The sequence below is a fragment of the Ambystoma mexicanum genome, chromosome 3q, assembly GCF_040938575.1.
Source record: "Ambystoma mexicanum isolate Mex_15411 chromosome 3q, UKY_AmexF1_1, whole genome shotgun sequence".
Lineage (NCBI taxonomy): Eukaryota > Metazoa > Chordata > Amphibia > Caudata > Ambystomatidae > Ambystoma > Ambystoma mexicanum.
This window is the reverse complement of record NC_090926.1, coordinates 551,279,079-551,291,355: the sequence shown is the minus strand read 5'-3', so window position 1 is coordinate 551,291,355 and position 12,277 is coordinate 551,279,079. Positions and strand designations below refer to the sequence as shown.

The window sequence follows — 12,277 nt, the reverse complement described above, 5'->3', positions numbered from 1 at the left end:
TAACGTGTGAATCTAAAGCTGGCAACTTGCTTTTTTGGAGCAAGACTTACTTTTGATAATGCTCACTTCTGTGTTTTAAAAAATGTGTTTGGAACTGTAATCAGCATTCTTATGTGTCACAATGCACATTTTCTCCTCTACATAAGTCTGATCATTCTTATAGGCAATATCAGTGACTACTCTTATACAGAAACATGTTCACCCAAACACATGGGATGAAGTTAGATGTTAAAATGGATATGATGAAAATGCTGCATGCTCTCATATCGTAGTGACCATTTCAGACTCAAATTCGAATTACTTCAACTAGAAACTCAAAGAAATGTGTTTTATGTGAAACAAACAACTAAGAAATATTGCCATAGGAAGTGATCAGAAATTGCTATTTATGCTATGTATACTGTGAAAAGAGATGTTCTTGTCACTCAAATGCAAAGAACATTCGTTGGCAATCGATGAACCAAACGCCAGTTAAAGAAGTGTTGTAGTTAGGAACGTTTTGTAAATGGAATACTTACCAATAAAGTAGATGACTAGAAACATAAGATTACATTCATACCTTTAATCAATTTTTTTATTTTACTTTCAGGATGAAAATCGGGGTAAGTACAGGCAACAATATAATCCTAGTTACAAGATGTGCATTGTCAAATAAGATATATTCGAAGCATGTGTAATACATTTGTGTCTATATTCAGTTTTGCACTTCTGTTATTATTTAAATTACAAACATATCCTAGCATGCATTCTGTCTAACATAGTTCAATTAGCTATTAAAAGTAAAGCAATTTTGAAATTCATTTCACAGAATGTACATAGTTCAATCTAAATATGTTTTGTTTCACAAGTCTACTAAAAGGTACATGGAGCATAAAGCATTGGCCCAGATATATGAGTAGAGTACATTGCATCCCAAATTCTGAATCTATCCAAAAGTGTGTATTATGCATGATATGATATGACATGAAATTAACTTTAATACCGTTTTTCTGCACTCAGTCTCTCTTGGACCCTTCATAGTTACCCTGTGTGTATTGTGTGTGTACTCTCTTACCCATCTAATTAGGTGTTCACTGCCCTACTTATACTGCAGATGATACCAGATCCTTCTATATTTTGATCAGGATATGGGTGTCCCCTCTCACCTTGCAGACAATTGGAGCTCCATTGATCAGTTAATCGGATGGCTTAACTTGTTCTCAACTCAAAATGGACAAAACCATGAAGATGATTGTGGGTGGCTATCTATACAACTGGGCTCCTCAACTGGGGCCTCCCGGGATGAGCTTTGCCACTATGTTTACTTCTGAGTGTAATCTGTGTTTAATCTTGGACAATAATCTGTCACTGGTTCCCCAGGTTAATGTTGTCTCCAAAAGCTGTTCTTCTCTATGAAATTGTTGCGAAACATGCTTCCTCTTTTTCAAGACAGTTTGATGGTCTGCTGTAGTGCGCACTGTAATCGCCTCAGGGCTTTACTATCGAAGTGCTCCCTCTTCTGGCCTCCCAAATTACCTCTTGTGCTGATTTCAGATCATTCAAAATGCTGCTGTACACCTGACACTGAGACTCCCCTCCTGCCTCCTTTAGCTTCAGTGCCAACATTTTGTAACAAAAACGTCACTGGCTGCCCTTCCGTTAAAGTGCTGTTTACAATATGGGTCCCCGCTTCCATTCTGATAAACATTATACCTAATATCCTTATTTAGGCTCTCCGCTTTGGCAGTTCCCTCCAACTTATTATCAACCGTTTCCCTTGCCAGGGCGGTAGAGGTTTTCCAACGCTACCTCCCACTGTGTGAAACAAACTTCCCTTGAATATTGAGTCTTGTGTAGTTTCAACCTGTTCGGCCATATGATTAAAACCTTTACTCAAAACTGAATTTCTCATTGTTTTTCTCTCCCGTTCCTGACTCCTTCAGTTCATCGCATAGATCTCTAAGGTAATTGTGTGTTTTAGTATGACACCCTTACCCATAACGATGTGTTCAAGTGATATACAGACCCGGCTGACACTTTCCTTACTGCAAGACTAGGCAGTTGAAAAGGTAAATTGTGTGTGAAAATTCAAGTAGTAAAATGAACATTGAATGTAGTTTGTGGTGCTCAAAGCAGGCCATACAACTACACAGCTGAAACCTTTGAGCTGGTTACTGAAACATCTTCGTTTTTCAGTTTCTACTAAAATACAAATATCAGAGGACATGACATTCATTAGGACTTGTATTTTGATATAAAACAAGTCGTTTTGGTGAAAGAACTGAAGCGTATTATTACTTGCATTGCAATATTTTGATTCTTACATGGGATGAAAGAAGAGCAAAGAATTTCAATTGTGAGTAAAAAAATCTCTGCAAAGGAGAGGTTTTGTTCTACTCCACGTCGGTGATAATAACATACAAACTATTTTTTTTATATTTGTAATATTATTGATATGGTTGAAGAGTACAACCTTTAAATAAACTAAAATAAAAAAACAATATCTTAAATACAGAAGAAAACAAAAGCAAAAGTTCTGATCAATTGCAAAGGATGCAATCACGTATCATTCTTTTCTTTGTATCATTGTAACGAAAACAATGAAGAAAAAACAAAATGTACATCAATTTGAGTCATCATAAAATCAGTTAATAAATATTTGAGTAATGGGCCTAATAAAAAGACATGCACAATATACAAATTCAGCTAATGTTAAAAACTATTAGTAAATATCAAACTTCACGAGAAAGTTAAAATTCATGTACTTAGATGGCACAAGTCAACCCAAAGCATATTTAAAGCGGTGTATCATGTTAAGATATTAAGCCAAATGTAACGGTCCATAAACCATGGAAGGAGAAGCTTGCCCAAGCATAACGATAGAAGAAATTTCATGGCCGCGATACTAACGCTTATACGTTTACCATTTAGAATTTCAAACCACAAATCTTCAGGTGTTATATTGACATATTCCAGAAAGTAGATGCAGAGAAATTCATTGTGTTTCTGGGATAGCATTGGACAGATTAGTAAAAGAGGCTTTAAGATTTCATTTCTTCAGACTGCCCACAGAATTGACATGACTGGTTCTCACTTTTAATGACTTTACGACAATACAGCACCTCTCTTGTAGGCCATAGACTTAAACGAAAGCGTAAAAACTGATTGCTATAAACTCGGCAAGGGAATCTAATAAGATAGGGTTCTCGTTCTGAGAGGCTCTTGATTCTGTAATTGCCACAAGCAAAGTGCTGATATTCCATGCACTTGTGCTGGGTGCACATCCAATCATACCACCAAAGTTTAGTTTTTGTCATAAGGAGTTGTGTTGAAATATCTGCAGCTTCCAAGATCTCATTTAGATGTTGCTTTCATGAGGGGACAAAATGATCCTTTGCACATTTAACATAAGAAGCTAAACTAAACAACAAAGAATTAGGATCGTCAGCCAACAGGCATTTTCTCAGTAAGTTGCACAACTTCGACACATAGGAAATGCCAAGAGATGATAATACCAATTCATATCTAACAATGCACATTGGTAGGCTTGCAGGTTTCCAAAAAAGGCCTTACAGATGTAACCAGAAGGCCATTTTTTTCCACACCCTTGTTTGTGCGCCATAAATCAATATTGGCACAACCTTCTGTTTATAGTATATCATCAATGAAGAGTGGGTAAAGTTTCCATACTTGCGATGAAGTATACAAGCCTGAGCAACAGATGTTTGTATCTTCTTTCTAAATTCAATCCATAGGGCAAATCAGAAGGGTGGTTGGTAGTATTCAGCCCAAGATAACGATACTCTGTCACTGGTTCTAGATTGGATGCATGCAATCACCAGTTGAAGGAGTAGCGTCTAATTTGATGGGGAGTAGCACAGATCATAACCTTGATTTTGGATTTATTGATGGTGAGCTGATTACTCTCAGTATAGTCCTGAAGTGCTTTAATACATTTTTGTAAGCCGTTTGGAGTTTTTGAAAGAAGCACTAAGTCATCTGACTATAGAAGCCAGGGAATGGCACATTTCCCAAGATTAGATCAGACACCACAGGGGGCACTGTTGAGCGCCGAACAAGATGGCCGCCTGAAGTTTGTGCTCCTTGGCAGGCAGATCATAAGATCCTGATTTGGCACCTTTACGATCAAGTAGTCGGCCCTGGCGGGCACGATTTTGTAGCTGCTGATCCAGGGACCCTGTGGTCCAAATCCTGACAAGAAACGGTGCCGGGGACCCCGGTATCCAGACACCGCTGTGACCATCCCCCATAGGCGGCGATTCTATGCGCCAATACCCAGCCCCAGTGTAGGGACGGACTTATCTGCCCAGTGTTCCCCGACGTCTCTCTACTCCTGTGGGGACCCATCGTGAGCTGACACTCCTCCGGGGCTCCGGTTAGGGGTGGAGACGTGGGCGCCCTGTGCCTGCCCTGGAGCCACGCATCGCCAGCTCGAATGGATGCGGCCGCTGCGCTGTGCGGCCCAAGGCGTGCTGATCCGGCGGCCGCCCCCTACACCAGCACTACCTGACCCTTCTCCCTCGATAGATGTGCTTCGCCGGAGGGGCTGCCCGGTGGAGGGCCTCCCCACCCACCATCAGCGAGACTCCGGTGCCCGGGGTGGAGCTGCGGTGCACCATCGGACATCAGGTGCGGTGCTCCCCCGACGACGCACGCTGTGCTGCCGGATCATGGTGGCCATAAGGTACGTGAGGAGGGGGGAGCCCCCGTACGGCCCCGGGGAGCGGCTCGGACTCGCTCCCCCCCTGCGGTGCTCAACGAATTCACCATCGGCGGTGCCCAGCCTAGGGGCACAATACTAACGCTGGACTGTGCCTCCCTGAGCGGCGCTATATAAACACACTGGGGCCCGGTGGCTCGCTCTTGGGGACGCACTGTAGCCTAGACCCTGTCTTGGCTCCGTGCCATCCTTCCCAGTGGGTCCCCAGTGGCACGGGCCTGCCTATATCCTCTCACTCTGCCTGGGAGTGTCCTGGGCCACATTGGACTCCTACACTGTACCCGGAGGGGCCTTAACCCCTGATTACATTATTGTGGATCCACAATTTCCTTGTCTGCACGTCCCACTTATAAACTGGAGCCTCCTGAGAATCACATCACTTACTCTGAATGCCACGTCCTGTCTATCCTATAGGCAAAATACTACAAGGCTGGGAGATATTCACCCTCGCCCTCCCTGCAAATATATTTGGACATTGGTGCCTGAGCCCCTATCCTCCGAGGAGGTCTAATGGTATCACCGCGCCCAGCACTTCGGTGACCTGCGACGAGTGCCTTTGATTATACGCTGGCAGATTTGGGTCCGTATCCTCAACTCATCCATCATAGGCTGAGACCCTACAGGTTGCATTGGTAGTCGCAACCATTGTATAGACGAGACCACGGTCACTGGACCCCCTGAGCACCTACCTGATCCTCTTCACTGCACACCAATGTACTAATCTGCGCAGTCTGAGGGTCCCCATTCCCCTGCCAGGGTCGAATACAGTATTCTATTGTCATCCTGAGTGACCACCCGATGCGTGGGTGGGTGACCTGGTCCCCCTCTCGAGCTGCCGAGGTGCCACCGGCCCCCCCTCACTCCACTTGAATCCCAACATCGCCATAATGACCAAGGGGGCTGGGAAAAAGCAGAGCTCCATCATTATGTTTGCGAAGACTCCGGTGAGATCCCCGGAGGAGGTCCCTGAGCAGGCCCCTACTAACTCATCATCCCTTGTTACCCCGGAATCCCAGAACATGAGGGAATTCATCCGCGAGGGCTTCACCACACTCCACTCGAAGTTAGATGACATGAACAGCACCATATCCTCCATCAAGGCTCATATCGAGAGGACGGACACTCGGGTGTTGGAGGTCGAGGCCAGGGTGAGCTCCGCCGAGGATGGTCTGGGTGCCTACGTGCAGAGGTCACCGCTCTTTCCAGCCGAGTTCTTGAGGTGGAGAAGAAGAATAAGGACTTGGAATCCCGATCAAGGCGTAACAACCTCCGCATAATTGGTGTTCCCGAGAATAATATCAATGAACCAATGGAGGACTTTGTTGAACATAAACTGCTGTCACTCCTTGACTCACCGAAGCTCTCCCCGCAGTTCGCTATAGAGCGTGCGCTTCGGGCCCTGACAGCTAAGCCTAAACCCGGCACTCCTCCCCGACCCATCATAGCTCGAGTGCTGAATTTTCGAGACCGTGATGCCCTCCTCAGGGCCGCGAGACTTAAGGGAGAGCTCCTTCTGGGTGGCGCAAGGATACACCTCTACCCTGACTTCTCGGTGGCTGTCCAGCAAAAGCACAAGACTTTCCTAGCGGTGAAGAGAAGGTTTAGGGACCATGGAATTAAATATTCCATGCTATATCCTGCCAAACTGCGCATAGAGTACGCCAACCAGGTTTTTTTTGTCACAATCCCGGAGGAGGCCTACAGATTCATTGACGAACATTTTCCAGGCTGATCCTCCCCTCCAACCATGTTTCTGCAACTGTTCGGCTGTCCCGGTGGGGGGGTCACCGGCTCTGGCCACCCTCCTGCGCCGGGCGTATATTGGTTTCTTACTCCTTAATTAGTTCAGCTTGTTTCATCTCTACAAATATGTGCCATATTAATATGTGCAAAGACTCTTTTCAAGTTACATTTGAAACCTCATTGTAGGCAATATGCTTTATTCGGATCTGCCATTGGCCCGGAGCAGCGCCACTAGTCCGGCCTACAGGCCCCAAGGCGTTGATGCCACTGGATTGGTTTTGTTTAACGGGTTTTGGGATTGTCATTCCTCTGGTTGGGGGAGGGAGGTGGGTGGGATACGTTGGGTGTTACTTTATAAAAAGCTTGCCGTTGGCAGCGGAGGCGGATCACAGGGCGGTGTGGAATGACTGGGGCTGCAGTGCTGCTAAAATCAGTCCATTGGCTATTGACACTCTCTCGATACGAACACCACTGCATTGACAACTGAGAGCGACCTGACTTTCATGAGCTGGAATGTGCGGGGATTGGGCAATTTTAAAAAGATGAGGCAACTCCAGCTGCAGGCCGAACGTCATGGGACCAAGATCCTCTTCTTGCAAGAGACACATGCCTGCGCTAAACAATGTATGAGATTTGCTAAAACGTGGGGTCCCCAAAGATACTTTACCAATTTCTCTACCCAAAGCCGCGGGGTCATGACTCTTATTCATAAGAGTCTCAAATGTACTCCTATTTCCTCACAAATAGACCCTCAAGGCAGATATGTACTACTCCATGCCACACTTCAGAACAGGGAGGTTGTCTTACTGAATATCTATGGCCGTAACATAGATGACCCAGATTTTTATGTGCACCTCACATCCCTTCTCGATGACTTCCCTCTAGTTCCCATTCTTTGGGGGGGCGACTTCAATACAATCTTTGACGTGGACCTCGATAGATCTGGGTCCAGACCCCGCCAATTTATCAAGGCAGCCTATACTGTGCTGTCATCCCTGACCCACCTCGCCATGGTTGATGCATGGAGACTCCTCCACCCTGATTCTCGCGCTTACTCCTTCTACTCCTCGGTGCATGACTCCTATTCCCAAATTGATAGATGGGTGATCTCTAACAAATTGATAAAAAATATTATACAACTGTTGATACTCCCTAGAACCTTATCTGACCACTCTCCTGTAACCATCACCATGGGTTGGGGTCCGGTTTGTGACCGAACTCGACACTGGAGGATGAAACCCCATTCTCTCCTTGACCCCGTGTTCAGCTCCGAGCTCGAGGTGGCTATTGAAGAGTTCTTCGAAATAAACACAGGTATAGTGTCATCGCAGGCCACGCTATGGGAGTCCTTCAAGGTTTACATTAGGGGTATAGCGCTGTCCAAAGAAAATGGCATTCTCAGAACAATCCGGAGGGACATCACGGAAAGCGAATCCAAAGTATCGATCCTCGAGGCCCAATGCTCACTACTCTCTACCCCGGAGACTCTAGCAGCTATAGGGGCGGAACTAGATACATTTCGGTCCCTTGCGGATCGCGAACAAAAATTCTTAGATAGCCCTGGCATGGCGAGGAGATATGGAGAGGGGGAGCGTCCTGGCCGCTTTCTGACTGGCTCATCCGTCGTGAGCTAGGGTCTCCACATATCCCTGGGATTGAAAGGCCCGACGGCTCTATGGCTGGCACATCACAAGACATCAATTTAGAATTTTTCACATTTTATGAAGCCCTGTATTCCAACTCGGATGAGGCCGCAATGGCAGAAGTCAGTTCCTACCTCGATACCCTCCCCCTATCGGCCCTTTCCCCGGAGACCACGGGATCCCTCGACTCCCCACTCACCCTGGAAGAGTTCTCGAATGCCATAGACTCCCTTTCCTCGGGGAAGGCCCCTGGCTCTGATGGCAATTGAATTTTACAAACGCTATAAAGCTTTCCTACTCCCTCACCTAATGGCTCTCTGGGAGGAATCAGTAGAAGCGGGCATATTTCCCCCATCACTCCGAGAAGCCACAATAACGGTATTACTTAAACCTGGTAAATCTCCCACACAGTGCGGTTCGTACCGCCCACTCTCACTCATAAATTGCGATGTTAAAATATACGCCAAACTGCTGGCGCTCAGGCTTGCCCCCTTTTTGCCATCTATCATCCACCCCGATCAAGCGGGCTTCATACCGGGTCGCTCTACCTCTTTGAACCTGAGGCGTCTCTTTAATATAATTAGAAGAATAAGTCCCAAAACGCACTCGGTGGCCGCCACTCTTGACATGCAAAAAGCGTTTGATTCGGTCTCTCGGAGGTACCTTTGGCGAGTCCTCGAACAATGCAAATTTGGTCCCACCTTCCTCTCCTGGGTCAGAGTGCTCTACTCAAATCCTGTGGCTAGGGTCCGCACAAAAGACTGATGTTCCCCTCTCTTCAAGATCACTAGGGGGACAAGACAGGGATGCCCTTTCTCCCCCTGATCTTCGCTATAGCAATAGAACCCTTTGCTGACATGCTTCGCCAATCCCATGCACATAGAGGCTCCACACTGCGGGTCAGGCGGACATAGTGTCCTTATATGCTGATGACGCACTGCTTTTCATGCGTTCCCCCTCCATCAATTTATCCCTGATATTGAAGGACGTCATCCGCTTTGGCCGTTTATCGGGCCTCAAGATGAACTGCTCGAAATCCACACTCTTCCCACTCACGGATTGCACCCCCCCCTCCTAAAAACACCTATCTTGGAATAGAAATAACGTGACACTACAAGTCGACCTTCGAGGAGAACTATCAGAATTATCTTACACATCTGTCGACTAAGGCACTAGCCTGGGATAAGCTACCGATCTCCCTTGCAGGCAGAATAGGGATATTGAAAATGGTAGTGTTACCCCAACTACTCTACAGGTTCACCAACATCCCCTTATGGCCAGGCGAGGGTTTCTTCCGAGTGTTAACTCACACTATCAACTCCTTTTTATGGCACTCGGGTGCGGTCCGACTTAAACTTGGTACCTTGTCTACCCCTATGACCAATGGTGGCTTTGGAGCCCCTGATTTTCTTAAATATTGGCTGGTATCCCAAATTCAATACATATCGTATTGGTTTAACACAACAGACCCACCCCACATGTCAGACTTGAAAAACTAGCGGTTAGTGACCGGGACATCCGCTCCCTGGTGTTACAACCCGTCCCCCCGGCACTGGGCTCACTGGACCCGGTCGCCTGTACATCCTTGGCATTAACAAAAGTATGGAAATTGGTTGGTACCGCTCATCCATTCCATGGCAACCTCCTGCTTTGGAACTTTCTCCCGGGGGTTCCGTGAGTACCGCTATCTATGGCGCAACGCTGGGCCAGGCCGGATACGAGCTGCTTCGAGATGTTTTCGAACAGGGTAACTTTGTCGAGTGGCCTGACCTCCCATTGCCCCTGAGGCGTGGCCCGTGTGCATGGCTTCAGTATTCATCCCTTCGTAAGACCCTCAAATGAAACTACCAGATGTTCCCGGCGTTACCCCCAGATGACCCCGCTATTGAGGAACTGACCTCCCCTTCACCCACCAGAGGTAAAATATCTAGGCTTTACACCATGGTGCAATCCAGATCCATTCCGAAATTCACTGAACTGAGACAGGCATGGGAGGTCGACCTTGGGATGGAGGTGTCAGATGAACGCTGGGCCCATGTGTGTGCTCGCATACACCGGGTATCCTTTAACTTCCGCTTCAAATTGATTCAATTTAAAGTACTGCATAGGTTCCACTATACCCCGAACAGATTACATCACACGTTTAGCGACCACTCCCCAAGTTGTCCCAGATGTGGCCAGGATACGGCTGATTATATTCACATGATTTGGTCCTGCCCCCGCCTTTCTCAGTTCTGGGATACGGTGTGCTCAACCATATCCGCTATGCTCGACCACCCTATTGACCCCTCCCCAATGGGGTGCCTCTTCCACGACTTCTCTGGACTCTCCCGGGACTCCAAAAAAACTGGCTGGCCTTTACATGCTCCTTGCAGTACAATCCATCCTACTCTGTTGGTTACGCCCCGTACCTCCCACTCATGCTCAATGGCTAAGGGCAGTCACGTGGGCATCGGACACTGAGGAAACCTGGTCTTACCTACAGCCCACTCACTCAAGACCCAGAAATATCTGGCTTAAATTCTGGTCCTATATGTCCGATTTGAGTGCGACGCTGGATGCGCCCTCTCCAGCTGTTACCCCTTCCCAACTGGGGTCCCCATCCTGAATCATAACCCTTATGCGGCTTGCTTATTTTACATATGTACTGGATGGTCATGTCTGTATGAAAAGCAGTCACTGTATGCCTGTATTGTTTACAACTGTAATTATATTGTACCTGCCTTGTGTGTTGTTCGCCTGTGTTATGCTGCCAAGCTGAATAAAAAAAAAGATCAGACACCACCTTGTTGAGATGGATATTCAGGTCAAAGATGAAGAAGTTAAACAGCGCAAAGGCTAGAATGCAGCCTTGTTTAAGGCCTCTATAAATTGGAATGAGCGCTGATAATGTCCCATCAAGTGATAAGCAAATCTGAATGGAGGGTCGGAATGTAGAGGGAAACTAGGGTGTAATCACGGGTGGGACATCCTGCTTTCGCCAGTTTCTCCATCAGCAATTCACGGGACACAGAGTCAAAAGCGCTCTTAAAATCCACAAAAGCCATGTATATTGGTTGATTTATTTGTTTCCCGTACGTTTTAATAGCAGTAATAATCATCAAGTTAATGGCTGTACCTAGCCCTGCTACGAAACACTTTTGGAACTTGTCATGTAGAGTTTGTTCTGTCATCCAGCAATTGAAATGGGGTAAAATCAGGTGGGCAAAAACGTTTTCCTGGGGCATCCGAAAGAGCTATAGGTCAATAGCTCCGAGGAAGCTCCCGATTACCTTTCTTAAAGATAGGAACTATTATCGATTTCTGCCAGGAATGCGGTATCTGTTGGCTATGAACAACATAAAGATGCATTTGCTGATATATGTCGGCCCAGAGTTCAGGATCGGTTTTAAACATGACGTTGGAAAGCACATTGGGCTCAGGTGCTCTAGAGAAGCTTAATTTGGTGATATGAAACAATATGCTGCTTCTTTCAAATCAAATGCAGGTGTCGAAGGGAATGTATTTCGAAGCTGGATGGCTCTGAGGGTTAGGCACTCGAGCATAGAGGTTTTGGAAATATAGAATCCAATGTTTTTCCTGGAATTAATTGATTTGTAAGGAAGTCTGGGGATCATGGCTCGTCTGATTCAGGAGATTCCAAATGGAAGCTTTGCATCATTACGAATGGTCAGAGCTTTCCGAGATTTAAGCCAGTTTGTATATTGGGTCTTAAACTGCTTTATTCTGATTAATCTAAGTTCTAGAGGCAGCCCAGTCAAATTTCTAAAACTGCTGTGCAGATCAGTTTTCTTGCTGCACAAGTCCTGATCAAAACAATGTTTGTGCCTGAATGCTGGTTGTGCTATCCTGGGCGGCTGTCTAAGGATACTTCCGGGGGGGCTACAGATGAGCCATCCGTCACTGCCATGTCATAGATAAATCGACTGTAAATGGATAAGTGATGAAGAAGTCCATCTGAATCTGTTTTTACCTCCAGAAACAGTAAGAGTAGGTTTATAATATTGAGGTCAGAAAAGGGACAGTACATAGACCATGTCAGGCATAGTAAATCGTGGTCACTGTGTTGTTGGGGCACAATTTGGAAACATTCTACAAGTGCATACAGGTTCCTGGTGGTGAATATATAGTCATTGATAGCCGATTGGAGGCCTCTGCTCCAAGTGCACCG

The 12,277-nt window shown here is 46.2% G+C and overlaps 1 protein-coding gene across 2 annotated transcripts in view; it reads left to right on the top strand.

The window, feature by feature from the left end:
* The window catches only part of LCP2 (lymphocyte cytosolic protein 2), a 1,016,893-nt gene that overhangs the window by 651,379 nt on the left and 353,237 nt on the right, over positions 1-12,277 (top strand). For both annotated transcript variants that reach the window (XM_069654319.1, XM_069654320.1), the window contains one exon: positions 590-602. In XM_069654319.1, coding sequence (XP_069510420.1) covers positions 590-602 — 13 coding nt within the window. The remainder of the gene's footprint in view (positions 1-589; positions 603-12,277) is intronic.